This window comes from Eublepharis macularius, chromosome 2 (genome assembly GCF_028583425.1).
Source record: "Eublepharis macularius isolate TG4126 chromosome 2, MPM_Emac_v1.0, whole genome shotgun sequence".
Lineage (NCBI taxonomy): Eukaryota > Metazoa > Chordata > Lepidosauria > Squamata > Eublepharidae > Eublepharis > Eublepharis macularius.
In genome coordinates this window covers 32,540,223-32,559,256 of record NC_072791.1, presented here as the reverse complement: position 1 = coordinate 32,559,256, position 19,034 = coordinate 32,540,223, and the positions used below count along the sequence as shown (strand labels likewise).

At 44.7% G+C, this 19,034-nt stretch overlaps 1 protein-coding gene across 1 annotated transcript in view; it reads right to left on the bottom strand.

Moving 5' to 3' along the window:
* Nucleotides 1-19,034, bottom strand: part of FBLN5 (fibulin 5) — an 87,884-nt gene that overhangs the window by 57,040 nt on the left and 11,810 nt on the right. The window contains exons 3-4 of the mRNA XM_054972853.1: nt 5,661-5,712; nt 145-387 (exon numbers count right to left, since the gene is read on the bottom strand). Coding sequence (XP_054828828.1) covers nt 145-387; nt 5,661-5,712 — 295 coding nt within the window. The remainder of the gene's footprint in view (nt 1-144; nt 388-5,660; nt 5,713-19,034) is intronic.

Sequence of the window (19,034 nt, the reverse complement as noted above, 5' to 3'; positions counted from 1 at the left end):
CCAACCCAGGCCCAGCTGCTACCGTTCAGCTGCAGCCACTTCACAATCGACATTTTAGTGCAGTGATTAACAGATAATCTTAACACGTCATCACTTTTAGAATGAACTGTACACAGGGAATCCACACGGTATTGTTCTACTCACCTACACACTGGTTGCCTTCACTCATTTGGTATCCAAACCGGCAAATAGTTGTTCTCACAACTGTAGGATGATTGGGAGCAGCAAGTGGAGCAGTGGGTGGTGGATATAGGTTAGTGTGTGGATTCAGATATGGCGGCCGATAAACTGGATTTGATCGGGGAACGCATAAATAGCCACCATTCTGATTCACACACATCATATCTCCTCTACAAGCTTCAGCAATAGTCCGACATTCATCGATATCTGAAAGAATTCAGGAACGAACAAAAATTAAACCACTACAGCTGTCAGCTAATTAACATTTTTAGTTGATTAATCATCTACTGTTCAGAGCAATTCAAAATGAATGTATTTAAACTAAATCATTAATCAGTCCCCTGTATTTAAACACCAGTGTAGTGGTTAAGAGTGCGGGACTCTAATCTGGAAAACTGGGTTTGATTCCTCAGTCTTCCACTTGAAGCCAGCTGGGTGACCTCGGGCTAGTCACAGCTTCTAGCTCTCTCAGCCCCACCCACCTCACAGGGTGTTTTGTTGTGGGGATAATAATGACATACTTTGTAAACCGCTCTGAGTGGGTGTTAAGTCATCCTGAAGGGCGGTATATAAATCGAATGTTATATTATTATTATTATTATATTTTTATGTTAGAAAGATCAAACTTTTAATGGGGATTAGACAAATTCGTGGAAGATAGGTTCCATCAGTGGCAACTACCCATGGTGAATGAGCCACCATATTCAGAGGAAACAAATCTCTGAATACCAGTGTTCGCGGCCAATGAGAAAAAGAGACCTGAGAGCATGTGATTGGCCACTATGTGAAACAGAGGGCTGGAGAAGATTAGTTTAATTCACTATGGTTGCTGTGATGTGGAAGTGTGGAACCAGCTTGCTCTTTCAAGGAGAGGCCTTTAATACTTCTTTTTTCCTTCCCTGTGATAGTAACACAAATGAAACAGACTGACGGGTTGAAAAAGCCCCAGTCTTAAGGCAGAAGGATTCCACAATCTTTTAAGCGACTTTTCTTCTTTTACAAAATGTAGCCATGAGACCAGCATAAGGCAATACATTTCTGCGGGAGCATGTAGTGGTTTAACGTGCCCCCTGTAGTCAGACATCAGCTGAAGGGAACTGCTTCTTTTTTTAAAAAAAGAGAGAGCTGAAAAAGTGCTCAGAACAGCATTGCGTGGGGAGTAAAGGCTCCTGCCCTCGCCCAGTGCCATTTTCTCATATGAAAACTGCATGTGAAGGTAGTTATTTCACTTATTTTGCAGCTCCACATGGAGAATCAGTGTACAGATTCTCCATGTGGAACAGCAAAGTTGGCAAAATACCTCCCCCCCCCCACATGCCGTTTTAGCTCAGGAAAAGGACTTGGGGGGGAAGGCAGGAGTGTTCCCTCCTCTTGGATGCTGTTCTGAGCTTGTTGGAGCTCTCTCTTTCTCTACAGAAGCAGGTCCCTTCAGCTGACATCTGACTGCAGGGAGCGCATTAAAACCAGTGCATCACTTAGCGAGCCCCTAAGGGAAGAGACGCTTTAGAACCCAGCTCTGGCAAATGCTTATAATGGTTAGACTGTTGAACTGGGGTCTATGAGATTCAGGTTTGAATCCCCACACTGCCAAGAAAGCTTGCTGGGTGATCTTGGGCCTGACACAAACTCCCAGCGTACCTCACAGGACTGTTTGTGAGGATAAATGGAGGCGAGGAGAACAATGTACGCCCCTTTGGGGGAGAAGGTGGCACAAATGAAGTAAATACATTTATGGGTGCGTGTTTGTTTTTCTCCAGTGGGAGTAAAAGCAGCTTGAGGATGCCAGTTTCCAGCAGGAAAATGGATTGAGGGGAAGGGCTTAAAAAGCTTCTCTTCCACACACTTGTCTCTCCTTTTATACCAATTTTCCTACAGCGATATTTTTAATAGAAAGACAAGTATATTAAAAATATCACAGAACAACATGGAACAACTGTTGCCACCCAGATATTTGCCACATAAAGCTGTCCCTAAAGCTTTGACTGATTAATCTCCACCCCACGAAGTGTCTAAATTTTCCACTCCTACGATTCTGACATTTTCACATATATCTGTCACACAATGCAGATGCTGCTACATGGTCCAATCTTGATCCCCCCCTTTCCTTTCATAAACCAAACCGATTAACAAAAATTAACATGCCCCTGATCTTGTGCTATTAGCAGGAGAGGGGGGATTTGGGTAGATGCCCAAGAGGGACTGGGGGGATATGTCCAGTCCCATTAAAGAGGCAGATACACAGCTAATGGAAATGGGACGAGAAAGACATCAAGTCCAAAGAGGAGGGGTTGGCAGAGGCCACAAAGTGAGTCTATGAAGGAGGGGAAGTACTGGAGTAAGGAGGAGTCACTGGACAGACCAGGTAACTACTAGTCACAAAGAACAGCACAGGTGGGCAGAAGAGGAGAAGGAGGACATGTTCATAAATAAAGTTAACACCATCTGGAGGCCAAGCCAGAGAGCATCCTACCTGGGGGCCTGCAAGGAGCAGAGGGACAGCATGACCCATGATGAAATCATCACACCCAACAATTGGAATAAATAGGTTTGAGCTATAACAGCTCATGTATTTGGTGTCATTCATGGATCCTATGGGGATTAATATGCCACTCCCGCCGAGTGGGATTAAAATCACTTTGTGAGATTACCCGATACTGCACAGTTGAGCAGGTATTTAATTTATTTTATTTTTACATTTCCATGAAAAGATAAGACTCAATTTTTCACTCCCTCTCATTCTAAGTTTCATTGATAATTACAGACATCTACAGCCTCTTATTGCTAACTCATCTGTACAAAACACAGCACTGGGATACATAGTATAGGACTTTGTAATTTTTTTCCTTCCAAACTCTGATGGTTTGATTTGGCAGTTGTGAAATTTGGCTCTTGATCTGCAACTCCAAGCTTCATTTAAAGTCTTGCTTGCATAAACATAGATACAGAATGTTAAAATCTAGGGAATTCTGGTCTCCTTGTAGGTCCCACTCACTTTTTTTTTGTATAATGGAAATGACCAGACAGATATGTGCAGATCAATAAGACCAGCCTGCCATTTTGAACAATCAAGGTTGTTATTTCAACTTGTGCACATTTCAAGTTTGAGGGAGAAATGCAGGAATGTACGTGTTACAGTTTTAAAATGTGAGGTGTAGCTTCTTCGTGGATGATATAATATTGAACTGCCATTATTCCAGATTCTTAGTTATTCATGGTTATTTCTACATGGGGACTTCACTCCAGGTAGAAGACACCATGCCCCTACTTTTTGGAGGAGCTTCCATACAATGACATGCTCTTTCCAAGCATGATGTGCCAGGATCTCAGGGATTTCCCCTTTAAGCCAGAGCAAAGTGAAAAATCCCATTTGCTCCGACTTAAATGGGAAATGGCAGGGAGGCTGCAAGCAGAGTCCTGTGTGGAAGCTCTGCCCATAGCCAATCTGGGAAGGGGGTGTTAGAGCTAAGATCTGCTTTTATCCCTCCACCTTCAGACCTTTTAACAAGATCCCCTTGCAAAGGGGGAGGTTGAGTTGCTGGGCCAGGGGAAGGGGGGCAACAAGATTCTTGTCACATTGCTTCTTCTGCTTCAATGCAACAGAGGAGCAAGAGGGCAGGGACAACAGGGGGTGGTGCAGGGATGTAGCATGTGAACCTCATCCTTGCCCCCCTCCCCCACTGCTGCTGCTTCCGCAACGGAGGGTGGCTCGTCCCACCCACATGAGGAAACAGCATATATAGAAATCCTACTATATGAAATCTAATATATAGAAAAAACCCAGGGCTCATTTTGAGGGGGAACGTACAGGAACGCAGTTCCGGCAGTTCTCCAAAGAGGTCACATGTCAGGTGGCCCCACCCACCTGATTTTTGGCCATGTTGGGCCTGTTTTGGCCTGGATTGGGCCCCAAATGGCCAGGATCAGGACTAAAACAGCCAGAATTGGTCCCAAAACGGCCAGGATCAGGCCTCTGATGGGTGGTGGATCACTTTCCCACTCAGCAGTGGCCCAATTCTGACCATTTTAGGCCCCTTTTCAGCTATTTTCAGCCCCTTTTTGCCATTTTGGGCCCAATTTCGGCCCTGAATGGCCAGGATTGGGTCCAAAACAGCCAGGAAAGGTGAGGTCAGGGGGTGTGACATATGCAAATCAGTTATGCTAATGATACACTTCCGGTGACGGCAGGGGGCATGGCATATTGCTAATGAGTTATGCTAATGAGTTCCTGCAGCTCTTTTTCTACGAAATGACCCCTGAGAAAACCTATTGGTTCCTAGGCAGGTCCCCCTCAAGTGGTAGAGTACACAAAATAAATAAACTTGCTTTGTTGCTATATTTTTACCATTATACTGGAACCATTTGGATTTTCTGTTGCAAGCAACATAACGTCTTGATCTATGTCTCATCACTATGTATCACTCAGTGTAGCCTTTTGAAATAAGCCATTCCATTTTCCTGAATGTCAGTCAATTTAGATTTCCAACTTTTCCATTTAAAAAAAAAATTGAATCACCAATATATCTGTCAAAATACCCTGCCAACTCTACTATTTTCCTAGAACTCTACAGTGTTGAAATACAGGAAATAGCCACAGGACAATTTTAATGATCTAATTTCCATCCTAATACTGGATAAATCAGATTTTCAGTAGCAGCCTCCTCTTCCACCTTTGTCTGGTTAGAAATAATTTTTTTAATGGAGCCTATGGAATCCTTTGGGAAATGTAGTAAAGAGTCCAGTAGCACCTTTAAGACTAACCAACTTTATTGTAGCATAAGCTTTCGAGAACCACAGCTCTCTTCATCAGATGCATCAGTAAAGTTGGTTAGTCTTAAAGGTGCTACTGGACTCTTTACTATTTTGAAACTACAGACTAACACGGCTAACTCCTCTGGATCTATGAATATGGGAAATGTGGAATTGAGCTTAAATCTCTAGAATCCAAATCCAGTAATGTAGGCATTGCTGCAACATACCTATAGCCTCTTCTCATTCTTCACTGGGGACAGTTCTGTCTAGCAAGAGCAGAGCCACATTCATAGAAATGAACTTTCCTTCCTCCCCTATCCAGTTACAGCATGCTGTGCTTTCTGGAACTGTGCCTCTGGGGCCCAAGTGGACCACCAAGAACAATTTGGGGGATAAAGCAGGAGTCTGAAGCGGGAAGGAAGACATTGGCAGCAAATTGACACACACACCCTTTTCTACTGCTGAAGGGGAAAGCACTCACCCCAGGGAAACTTACCAAACTCTTTGAAAGAAGCAGAGCTAATTTCTTGAGCCAGACTTTTATTTTTACTAAAAGCTTTATACCTTCCCTTTGTTGAAACATAAGGGCATCTAACATTTTAAAACTGCGATACACATTAAAATAAGACATCAAAACTATAACAGTAAGGACATAAACAACATGCATTCACTAAGCAAAAACTAAGACATTGAATCCTTTTTGAAAATAATTGATGCAGTTAAAATCCTACCTAAGCATTGGCCTGAGGCACGGTCCATCTCAAACCCGTTTGAGCATTGTTGCTAAAAAGAGAATAGAAAGGGCACTCAGTTCAAATATTGGATGAACATAAACCCACAGATCTGATAGAATACAACCCACCCCCCTGCTCTTGTATGCTGATTCTAAAATAGGGTTGCCAGCTCCTGGGTGGGAAATTCCTGGAGAATTGAGTTGGAGCTTGTGGAAGGTGGGGTTTGAGGACAGGCAGAACTTCGGTAGGCCACAATGTCATAGAGTTCACTCTTCAATGCAGCCATTTTATCCAAGGAAACTGATCTCTGTTGCCTGGAAATTAGTTGTAATTCTAGGAGTTTTCCAGGCCCTGCCTGGAGGTTGGCAACCCTTTCCAAAAACGTACAATACATACACAAATGAAATTGATCAAATGAGGCATTTTGCTTCTCCTGAACACAAAAATGTTGGATCTAATGGAGCATTTGCATTTTTGGAAGGAGTATTTTGGTGAGCAAAAACATTCCCGCTCATCCGAGACCTGCTCAACGTCGTGGCCCAAGGTAAGATCTTTACGAAATTAGATTTAAAAGATGCCTACTTCCACGTTCGTATAAAGGCAGGAGATGAGTGGAAAACAGCGTTCAATACGCCCCTCGGACAGTTTGAATACTTAGTTATGCCTTTTGGTTTGACGGGAGCCCCGTCCGTATTCATGTCCATGATAAATGAAGTATTACATGAATTCCTCTATAAAGGAGTTGTGGTGTATCTTGATGATGTATTAATTTACTCAGACACCGAGGAGGACCACATTCAACTAGTTCAGAAAGTTCTAGCTACTTTAATGGAGAATAAATTACCCATCAAGTTATCCAAATGTGAATTCCATAAAACTGAACTCACTTACCTTGGTTATTGTATATCCCCAGAGGGTTTAAAGATGGATCCATCTAAAATACAAGCGATCCAAGAATGGCAAACTCCCACCACCCGTAAAGAACTGCAGTCCTTCCTGGGTTTTGCCAACTTTTATAGAGACTTCATTGCAAATTTCGCGCAAATCACGCTCCCCTTAACAGAACTATTAAAAACCAAAGATAAAGGGGACAAGGCAAAGAAACCCTCCTCCAAAATACAATGGACACCCGATTGCCAGACAGCCTTTGAATGTCTGAAAGGGCAGTTTGTAACGGAACCCGTCCTATGCCACCCCAACGAAAACTGCCCGTTCATAGTGCAGGTTGACGCCAGCGATACGGCCATTGGAGCGGTATTATTGCAAAGGGGGGAGGATGGGAAGCTGCGGCCTTGTGCATTCCTTTCAAGAAAGTTTTCTGATGCTGAAAGAAATTGGAATGTGTGGGAGAAGGAAGCCTTTGCTGTAAAAGCAGCCCTCACTAACTGGCGACATTGGCTAGAGGGGGCGAGGCACCCCTTTGAGGTTTGGACAGACCATAAAAATTTGGAGGCCCTGCGGAGCCCTCGCAGACTGAATGCCAAACAATTACGATGGGCAGAATTCTTTTCCAAATTCAATTTTACTCTGAATTACCTCCCAGGCAAAACTAACTTTCTCGCAGACGCCCTATCGCGCATGCCCCAACACAAAAGCAAACGGGAGGAGACTATAGACACAGTCTTCTCGCCTACGCAATTGGGAGGCGTGGTGACCACCCGCAGCCGAGCAAGCCAACCTCTCCCGCACAGCCAGGAGTGGAAATCGAAACTTAAAGCTGAGGTGGAAAAGGAGGGGGGTAAAGCACCAAAAAACAAACTGAATCAATCCCCACAGGGGGATTGGCTAGCCGGGAACAAATTTTATGTCCCGGACAGCCTCCGACGGGAGGTTCTGCAACGATGTCACGATGCCCCCACAGCTGGTCATTATGGGTACCTGAAAACGTTACATTTAATACAGCGGCAATTCTGGTGGCCGGGCATGTGCAAAGACATTTCCCAATATGTAGGCTCCTGCCCCATTTGTCTCAGCGCCAAAACTCGGAAAGGGAAACCTCCGGGTCTCTTACAACCGTTGGAAACACCTAACAAACCTTGGGAAACAATATCCATGGACTTTATCACTGATTTACCTATTTCAAAAGGACATAATTGCATTTTAGTAGTGGTGGATCTGTTTTCCAAACAAGCGCATTTTATTCCATGTACTGCTGTACCCACCGCTCGAAAATTGGCGGATTTATTCTTAAAACACATCGTAAAATTACATTCTTTTCCGTCCAAGGTGATTTCGGATCGCGGCGGGCAGTTCGTTGCCAACTTCTGGCGGGAGCTTTTACGAATGTTGAATATTGAACAGGGAATCAGCTCAAGCCACCACCCACAAACAAACCTAGAGACAGTCCCTGAATTTGACAGCAGCCAACCGTGGCTGTTTTGGAATAGGACGACCGAGCACACGGAATGGGACACGTCCCGCCGCGGCGTCCTAAGTTGGGATTATTCGGAACTTGCCCAGTGGAAGGAGCCACCGGAGGTTCCTGAATCAAGTTGGGTACAGATGCAAAATCGCACCCTTGCTGTAGATTCCGGCATTTCGGCAGTGACGGGCCTAGCCAAAGGAATTCTAGCAGCGAGATCGCAAGACGATCAGGGAGACCCTCCACCCTGGGGGCCGTTTTCCCCTGTAGCCGCCGCCGCAGGAGGTTCTACGATGGGACAACCGGGTCCAGGTCGAATCCAACAGCTGGAAGCTAGATTGATCGACATGGAGGAAAGCCTAGCTCATGCCATACATCTGCTCTCGGTGATGGTAGCCGGTGAGAGACCATCACCTGAAGAGATGGCCGTACAAATAGCAACACTACAAAGCGTTATTCCCCATATGAGGGATTTCGTCCCGTGGCAGCCGCCGCACTCAAGTTACCCTGCTGAGGGTGAAGAAGGATCCCGCCTCACTGGCGAGGGCCCTATCGACCCTCCCATATTGGAAGGAGAGGAGGAAACCCGTCCTGGAGAACCGGGAGAAGCTCCCGCGGAACCTCCTAGACCGGACGAAGTCCCGCCTTCCGGGGATACTCCAGTTGAGGTGCCTGGAGAAACTCCAACGGAACCCCCTAGAACGGACGGAGGTCCGCCTTCCGAAGATACTCCAGTTGAGGTGCCTAGAGAACGTGGAGAAGGGCCAACCCGTCCGACAACGTCGCCGGTGATACCCCCTCCAGCTTCCCCAATAACGATCCAGCCGGATCAGTTAGAAGAACCTCCAGCTCCTCCAAGGGAGGGATCGCCACATCAACCGCCAGCAAGTATTCCCATTCAGCAAATCCCAGGGGACGGTCCAGCAGTGCCACGGGAACAGCCTCTAATTCCCAGATCAACGACGCCGGGAGGGGCAAGCCCGCGCGGCCCAGCACCCATCAGGCCTTCGCCACTGCGGCCCCTCCCGCTTCGACCGCAACTAATACCTTTACAGCAACCGGTACGTTTGCCTCCAGATTTGCCAATATTACCACCTCCTAATCAACCAGTGGGGCCTATACCACTACGACCCCGCCGGCCCGCCCCGCAGCGGCCAATCATGGCCCAACTTATTCGGCCACCTCCTACTCAACCGCTACGGCCTGCGCCTCCGGTGTTGCCACCGCCAGCCCGGCCGCGGTTGCCACCTCCAGCCCAGCCGTTACTACTGCCACCAACCCAACCGAGGCCACCGCCGCCAGCCCAGCCGGTGCTACCGCCACCGACCCAACCAAGGCCACCGCCGCCAGCCCAGCCAGCGCAGCCGCCGCCAGCCCAGCCGGTGCTACCGCCGCCAGCACAGCCAGCACCGCTGCCACAACCATGGCCCCAACAACCTCTCCCCGTGCCGCAAGCGCCCTTGATGGTTCCGATGGACTTTTACCCGGCACCAGCCCCGAGACAAGACCTTCCCATGGGCTGGGTGAAACTGGAAGCTACTTTTGACGGGGATCCCTCCAAACTGGGATTTTTCCTCGTGCAGGTAGTACAGTTCTTCAACCGGTGGGGACATCTCTTTGGTAGCGAGGCCAGCCAAATCGAGCATCTCGGTTCTCGTTTACAAGGCAAAGCAGCAGACTGGTATGTAGGATTATACAATATTGGGGCCCCAGAACTCAATACTTTACAGGGGTTGGTGGATGCTATCCGAGCACAATACGAAGACCCCTTGGAAGAAACTAGGGCCCGAACAGAATTGCAAGCCATTCGACAAGGCAGCATGTCGGCAAGAGACTATGTTACGAAATTCCGACAGCTAGCCGCTAAATGCCCTAGGTGTGAAGAATCCACCAAGATAATTCTGTTCAAACAAGGGCTGAACCCGAGACTCCTGGATAGAGCCCTTATGCAGGACAACCCTCCTTCTCTATTGGGCTGGATTCAACTTGCATGCGAAGTCGAAAATCGCATTTTGGAAGTCCGTTTGGTTGAACAACAACAACAAACGGGACAGAGACGATCCTTAACGTTACAGAAGGGAGGACGGGGTACTGGTTACGCCACCCGCGGAGCGAGAGATGCTAGATGGCAGCAAGGGTTGTGTTTGCAATGCGGACAAGCCGGTCACTTTGCAGCACAATGCCCCTACAGGCCTGTGCAAAGACCTCCACTCCAACTACGGCGTCCAACCCCTACTCCATTTCCTACATTCCAACGCCCAACACCAGCTCCCAGAGCGGGCAGGGGTCGTGGCACTCCCCAGCGACCTACCTCTGACAGGGGGTTAGAAGCGGAAGAAGTCATGGAATACGACCCCGCTACCCCAAATGTAGAGGGAAACCCAGAAAGTCCTCAGTCGGGAAACGAAATGGATCTGTCGTAAAAGGGCCCAGCCGACAGATCCACCCCAAGCCCGTCACGACACGGCCGCATGGGTCCATATTATTCATACCAGTGATTTTGCTTAACCCGGAGAGGAAGATGCACATCCGTGTGCAAGCACTCATTGATTCGGGCTGTTCAAGAGACATCATTGCCCCAGCCCTAGTCAACGGACTGGTCCTACCAGTCCGGGAATTGCGGAACCCAGTTATTTTTGAACAAATGGACGGCACCAACATGAACCCTGTTACCACTGAAACAATTCCAGTGGTCACAGGTATGGGCCAACACTGGGAGAAAAGATCTTTCGTCATCAGCTCCACAGCCAAATACCCGTTAATCCTAGGCAGCAAGTGGCTATGTGATCACAACCCCCACATAAATTGGGCTGAAGGATGCGTCACCTTTACCCACGCCAACTGTAAAACCCATCGATGGAATCAAAATTGGGGTAGTGATCCCACTCACACTGAAAAGGCTCTTCTTACCCAGGAAGACATAAATCAAATACCCGAATATTATTGGCCCTTTTTAAACGCTTTCTCCGAAGAAGAAGCTGATGCTCTGCCCCCGCACAGAAGAACCGACTGCGCAGTAGAGATCTTACCCGGAGCCTCACTACCCAAAGGCCGACTTTATCCTATGAATCTCCATGAACGGGAAGAGCTCCGGAAATTCATCGACACCAATCTCCAACGGGGGTTCATCCGCCCAGCCAATAGTCCCCATGCGGCTCCGGTCCTCTTCGTGAAGAAAAAAGATGGAAGGCTTCGGCTGTGCACGGACTTTAGGGGACTGAATGCTGTGTCTACCAACAACGCCTACCCCATCCCGCTCATCCGAGACCTGCTCAACGTCGTGGCCCAAGGTGATTTCGGATCGCGGCGGGCAGTTCGTTGCCAACTTCTGGCGGGAGCTTTTACGAATGTTGAATATTGAACAGGGAATCAGCTCAAGCCACCACCCACAAACCGACGGACAATCCGAAAAAACTAATCAGATCTTAGAACAGTTCCTTCGTTGCTACATTAACTTCCAACAGGATAATTGGGTGGACCTTCTCCCGCTAGCTGAATTCTCATACAACAACAGTGTGCATGCTTCCACTGGAGAGGCTCCTTTCAAAGTTGTGTATGGAGCTCACTTCAACCCTTTCCCGCTGGACGCTCCCCCTCTCCAGTCGGATGTGTCTTCGCCGGATGTGTCTTCATGGTGGGGGGAGGCTGCTCAACAATGGACTCTTATAAAACAACATCTCGAAAAAGCCAAACGGGATTACAAAAAGTACGCAGATCGCCATCGTGCGGCCGATTGGGATTTACAACCTGGAGATCATGTTTACATATCTACCAAAAATCTGAAACTAGCCCAGACCAGCCGCAAATTAGCATTAAAATTCCTTGGACCCTTTACTGTACGCAAAGTAATCAATAAAGTGACTGTTGCTGTGAATTTACCCAAGAATTTGCGCCATGTTCATGACACGTTCCATGTCAGCCTCTTGAAAAGAGCTCCAACAGATGACAAGTGGCATGTCAAAGCTCCACCCATTCCAACGTTGATAGACGACCAAGTACACTATGAAGTGCAACAAATTCTGGACTCTAAATTCAAACGTAATCAGCTTTTTTACCTCATCAGGTGGAAGGACTTTGATTCTGGTTACGATGAATGGGTGAACTCTGTGCATGTTCATGCTCCTAGATTAACCAAAGCTTTCCATACTCGCTACCCATATAAGCCAGGGGGGGATTTATTTTAAGGGGGGCAGAAATGTCAGGTCCAGTGTATATGTAAACTGTACTGACTCCATTTTCTAATGCTTCTAGTGTTTGAGTGCTTTCCCCACAGGTGCACCAGTTCCCAAGCAGACTTCTCACCGGACGAGATTGTTGTGTCTAACACCGTTCCACCAAGGATTGACCTTGAGAGGGAGCAACTTCCCAAGACTGAAAGATGTTGTTTTGAGAACTATGGGGGGAGGCTGGTGCAGCTGGGAACTGTTACTTTGTACCTCATGCTTTGCTCTTCATTGGTAACAATGATCATGTACCATCCTGAGTTCTCTATTCAGGACCGTGGACTATAATGGACTTTTTCTGCAGTAAAGTTTCCTTATTCAAACAATGGACTCTTGTTTGCTTGTGGAGGGGAGTCTGTAGAAAGAGCATTATTTAGCCACAGCCTGACAGTTTATGGCCCATTTCACCATTTGTACTTTAACTATTTCGTCCTCAGTATACCATTTCAACAGTACTTGGTATACCTTGGATATTCTTTTCTTGTCATCTTTAAGAAGGGTCTGCTCTAGTTCCGAATTCTCTGTTCGTATACCTCGCTTTACAGAGTCCGAGTTATATAAATCTCTAATCTGTCTGTACTGGAACCAGTCATAATAAGGTGATAGTTCCTCCTGAGTCTTTATTCTGAGTTTAGATGCTTCAGTTCTAGTTATTTCTTTGTAAGTTAAACATTGTTGCTCATTATCAACAGCTCTCGGGTCTATCACCTCATATGGAACTACCCACAAAGGGGTTCCTTCTTGTAAATAGATTCTGTACTTCTTCCAGATTGTATATAAACTTCTCCGTATATAATGATGCAGGAACATCGAGTTCACCTTTACTTTATCATGCCATAGGTATGCGTGCCATCCGAATATTTTTTTGTATCCCTCTAGGGCTAGTAATTTCTTATTCTTTAACGTCATCCACTCTTTCAACCACACTAGGCAGATTGCGTCATGGTAAAGTCTTAGATTGGGCAGTTGCATTCCGCCTCTTTCTTTTGCATCTTGTAAAACTTTCATTTTCACTCGAGGCTTCTTGCCTGCCCATACAAAGTCTGATATTTTCCTCTGCCATTTTTCAAATTGCTTAGAGTCTCTGATGATTGGTATTGTCTGTAGCAAAAACATTACTCTTGGTAACACATTCATTTTTACTGCTGCAATCCTTCCCAACCATGACAAATTCAATCTGTTCCATTTGATCAGATCTCTCTCTATCTGAGTCCATAGTTTTTCATAGTTATTTTTAAATAAATCTATGTTCTTTGCAGTCAGTTCAATTCCCAAATATTTCACCTTATTTGTTACTTCACATTCCGTTATTTCCATTAGCAATTGTTGTTTTTGCTTAGTCATGTTTTTGCATAATACCTTTGATTTCTTTTTATTGATATAAAAACCTGCCAAGTCCCCAAACTCCTTAATCTTATCTATCACTTTTGGCATGTTCTCCATTGGGTCTTCCACAATTAGCATTATGTCATCCGCAAATGCTCTGACCTTATAAGAATAGTCCTTTATTTTTATTCCACGGATTTCTTCATCTTGTCGTATTTGTATCATCAGAATCTCCAATACCAAAATGAACAACCGCGGAGACAGCGGGCAACCTTGTCTTGTTCCTTTACTTATAACTAATTTCTTAGTCACTTCATCATTCACCACAATTGCTGCATTTTGGTCTCTGTAAATTTCCTTTATTGCTCTAATGAATCTTTCTCCCATTTGTAGCTTTTCCATAGTGGCAAACATAAAATCCCAGTTTAAATTATCAAACGCCTTTTCAGCATCAACAAAGAAGAAACCAACCTCCTTATCACAACGCTTGTCATAGTATTCAATAGCATTTATCACTGTCCTCAAGTTGTCTCTAATTTGTCTGTCTGGCAAAAAGCCTGCTTGTTCCTCCTCAATAACTTCCGAAAGCCACCCCTTCAGTCTCTCCGCCAGTATCTTCGCAAAGATTTTATAGTCATTATTAAGTAACGATATAGGTCTATAATTTTTCACGTTTGTCAAGTCTTGGCCTTCTTTAGGGATCAATGATATATTCGCTTCATTCCAAGTACCTGGAATCCGTTGATCCTTTAAAACTCCACTGATCACCTCTTTTAGGAATGGTGCCAGTTCATTGGCCATTGTCTTGTAAAATTTAGCCGTAAGTCCATCTGGCCCTGGCGCCTTTCCTAGATTTGCAGATTGTATTGCTTTACTTATTTCCTCATCCGTTACTTCATTATTCAGTCTATTTCTCCAAGCTTCCGAAATTACTGGGAGTTTCATTTTCTCCAAATATGTCGCTATTGATTCTTTATTCACCTCTTTCTTATTGTATAACTTAGCGTAGAATTTGTAAAAGGCTCTACTAATGGTAGTCTGTTCCAGATACGTTTTATTGTCCTCACATATTTTGTTTATTATTTTCTTTTCCCTTCTCTTTTTTAATTGCCATGCCAAATACTTTCCAGGTTTATTTGCTCCTTCAAACACTTTCTGATTCAGTCTTTTAAGGTTCCACTCCAATTCTTTATTATTCATTGCTGCCAACTGTTCTTGAAGTATTTTAATTTCCTGATGTAATTTCTTTTTCCCTGGTCTCTTTTTTAACTGTATTTCTTTGGCTTTTATTTTCTCCTCAATCTCTTTTCTCTTCTCCTCTTTCTTTTTTCTCACTCTGCCATTTAAGTCCATTAGTATGCCCCTTATTACCGCCTTGTAAGCATCCCAAACTTTGTCAGTTGGTACTTCTTTATTCACGTTATATTGTATGAAGAACTTTGTCTCTCTTCTCAACATCTCCACGTTCTCTCCTTCCTGTAACAAGTCCTCATTTATTCTCCATGCTTTCCTTTTTCTCCTCCTCCCTAATTTCCACATGATTGGATTATGATCTGAGCCTACCATCGGCATTATTTCTACCTCCTTAGTCCATAACGCTAAGTCTTTTGAGGCCCAGATCATATCAATTCTTGATAGTGTACAGTGTCTTGAAGAGTAAAAAGTAAATTGTCTACTTTTAGGATTTTCTCTTCTCCATACATCTTCTAAAGTCTCCTGTTGTATCAGCTCAAAGAAAAGCTTTGGTAACAATCCTCTTTTCTTTTGTACAGTTGATGTCTTTTTATCTAGTTCCAAGTTCGTCACTCCATTGAAGTCTCCAGCAAGAATTATCTGGTCGTATGAAAGTTCGTCTAATTGCTTCCTCAAATCCTCAAAGAAGCTCTCTTTTGCACCGTTAGGTGCATAAATTCCGAGTACCAATACTTTTTTTAAGTTCCATGTACATTCCACTGCTATAAATCTGGCTTCCACATCTTTTATTACAAATTTTGGCTGTAGCTCCTCTTTTATATACAACACCACTCCTCTTTTTTTCTTATTAGAGGCCGCTACAAATTCATTGCCCAATTTCCCCATTTTTAAAAATTTTACATCCTGCTTTCGAATATGGGTTTCTTGCAAGCAAACAATATCACATTTTTGTTTTAATAGCCAGTGGAAAATACTTTTTCTCTTGTTTGGTGAGTTTAGTCCATTTACATTCCAAGATAAGACTTTACACTCCATACTCATAATCTTGTTGGTAAGTCTTTTTCATTGTCCCTTATAAATCGCTCCATCTCTCGCTCAGATCTGATACGCTTTTTGGCCCCTCCAAACTCAAAGGACACACCTTCTGGCAACTCCCATCTGTACCTGATTTTCATGTCCTTCAAGATCTGAATTAGCACTTTATATTTTTTCCGATCTAATAACACTGACCTGGGTAATTCCTTCATTATGATAATCGTCTTGCCATCAATCTCCAATGGATCTTGAAACTGTTTTGTCACAATCTTCTCTTTCATATTTCGTGTCGTAAACTGCACAATCACGTCTCTTGGTAATTTCCTCTGGGTTGCAATTCTCGAATTTACACGGTATGCCACATCAAGGATAGCCACAACTTCCTCCTCCTCCTTCCCCAGATATTCAGCTAACACCTCAGTCATCTGTTCTTGCGCTGACTTTCCTTCCACTTCTGGCAAACCACGAAACCGTAACTGCTTCTCCATGTGTTTAGTTTCCGCAACCGACATCCTTCCCCTCATCAGTCTCATCTCTGTTTGTTGCGTGCCTGCTAAGTTCTCCATCGCGTCTTCTACTGTTTTAACTCTCTGCTGCGTTCCTTGTAGTTCACTTTGTATTGTTTCCATACCTTTTTTCACTTCTGACAACTCCGATTTTACTGTCTGTTTGACCTCTTTAACCTCTTTAATCAGCTCCAATTTCGTGTCCTTAAGTTCTTTAATCACGTCCAAAAGTTTTTTATCCAGGTTTTCTATTGCCGATTGCCACTCTTTTTTTGACATCGTGGGGCTTGCTTTGGCTCGCTCCCACGAGTCCGCTCTCTTCCTTAACTCCGTGGCATAGAATTTAAATGTCTTTTTATTTCAAATGTCCCGGTCTTCTTGCCAATAATTTTTAAAGAGTCCAAAATGTCAGGCGTCTTTTCTCTATGGTTCCTCTATGATTTTGTAATCCAAAATGGCTTACTTCCTTTTCCGCTGAAGCCGCGACCCTTCCCCTTTCAAAGATGGCGATTCCCTTCTTCCTGCCCCCTGGCAAGGGCCGCTTCTCTCCAGCAACTCTATTGTTATTACGTACTTCCTGTCTCCCGACTTCCCACAGTAGGTCTCGCGATGGTATCTTTTTCTCACAGCTCCATAACCGCAAGTATTCAAAACAATAGTCCAATTTCTTTAATAACTTCTTTAAACTTAATCTCTTTTCAAATACAACTCTTGCCGAGTCTTCCCCTCCTTATTATTAGCCTGTTGCAGTTTGAAAATCTACTTTTCTTCCACTCTGTTTTTATCAATCTGTCCCGTATCAGAAGATAGTGATCTTTACCTTCTCTTTCACTTTTCTCGGGCTGTAATCGCTGTTTCGATTATAACTTCTCCTCTCCACCTCTTTCCCCAATCGAAGCTTGGGTATGTAGGTCTTATGCCAGCCGAATTGGCCCCAGAACTGCCGCAGAGATCGTAGCCGACCTGTCGCAGGGTGGGACCTCAAGGATCGGGAGGGGACCCTTTGCGCAGAGCCCCCCCTCGTCCGAGATCTAGCACACCCTAGGGTCTTGAGCGTTCTTTGCCTGCTCTCCGCCTGAGAGCAGTCGGCCGCGGGCTAAATTTCCCCCGCCGGCCGCTTAAAACGGCAGTCCGGTCAGCTCCGCAAATGGAGCTGCTTCAGACCTCCATGAATCCCAAACCGGAAGTCGCCTTGGTCTGTTTGTTAACACTCCAGGGCAGATAATTGGCCACTGGACTAGATGGACCACTGTCTGATCCTGCAGGGCTCTTCCTGGGTTAACAGTTCTAATCGCTAGGGTCTCACTCCGGTTCATTCTGTCATTAAATAGGTTAACCTTAAGTACTACAAAAGTATCCCATCAGCTATATAAACTGGCTTTTGAATCTGCCAACATTTGGATATATTTTTCAAAGTTTACTGAAAACCAGAGAGAGAAAGAAAAAATCATTTACAAGGCACATAGAAGGTTTTAAAATAAATGTTCACTAAAAACAACTAGTTCGCTAGAAACAGCAGTTCAGTTCATTCCATTGTGCATTAGAGGTTTCTGCTGAGTGAGCACATTGTCTTCAAAAAACGTAAAACAATCTGCTGTTTGAGCAGGTAAACTACAGCAATTTTGTTGTTTGGGCACAGGTATGCATTGGTCTTGTGGAAGGAATATGTCATATCCTAACAACTTACCTGGCCCATGGAGCAGGTAATGCCATGCATAGGGAAGTAAGTATACAAGCCCATTACCCAACAGAGGAACCCTGTTTATCTAAAACAACTGCGGATTTTTGCCTATTATATACCATCCTTGAAAATTTAACTGGGATACCATTTAGTGGAGGGAGCAATCGCCCTCTTTTCCTTATGCTTCTGACTACACATGATTATTAATAATTATAAATTGTGTTATGAAGTTATAAGATACACTGCTTGCTTTGCAATTTAATCACAAATATGTGATCTAGAACAGACTTAATACCTTCATTCCCCACTTTCTACGCGAGACGCCGGGGCACGTATCCAGCGGGAGACACAATGTTAGCTGGGAAGTGCAGTTTTGAAAGACAGAGCCAGTGGAGATCGCTCTGGAGGGAATGGATTCTTTCCCAGTCCTCTGCTGTGCCAGACTGTCTCCCCTTCTGGAGCTTTTTTACCCTGCTGCTCTTGCTGCTTAAAACTTTAAATTAACTGAGCGTTGGCAGGGCAAAGGCTCCAGAAGAGGAGATGCTAGAGGTAGTGGAGGGCTGTGAGAGAATCCATTCCCTCTGGAGCAATCTCTGCCAGTTTTGTCATGTAAAACTACGCTTCCCAGCTAACATTGATCTCCCGACATGTGAAGAACACATGTCAAAAGTATTGTGTAGGGAGACCCTCAGTCTCATGTCTCTCCCCAAACCCTGGAAGAACACTCCAGTATAGCATTTAATCTTTTGCATTCTTCAGCGTTATGATAAGAAGATGCATCTATTACAAGAGATATAGATCTACCTATATCTACATTTAAAATATTTCTACCCTACATTTTAGATGAAATATGTAGAAGGTGGCTTAGAACAATATGTTTATTATTATTCAAGAAATACACAGGCACTCTAGGAATGCCAGAGGGGTCAGGAGAATTAGAAACACACATCTGAAAGGCTGCAGTAAAAAAAGCAGTTTGATGGGTGGGCTAATGGGGATATTTCTATATATTAAGCTCCTATTAAAGGGACAGGACATTTTTTC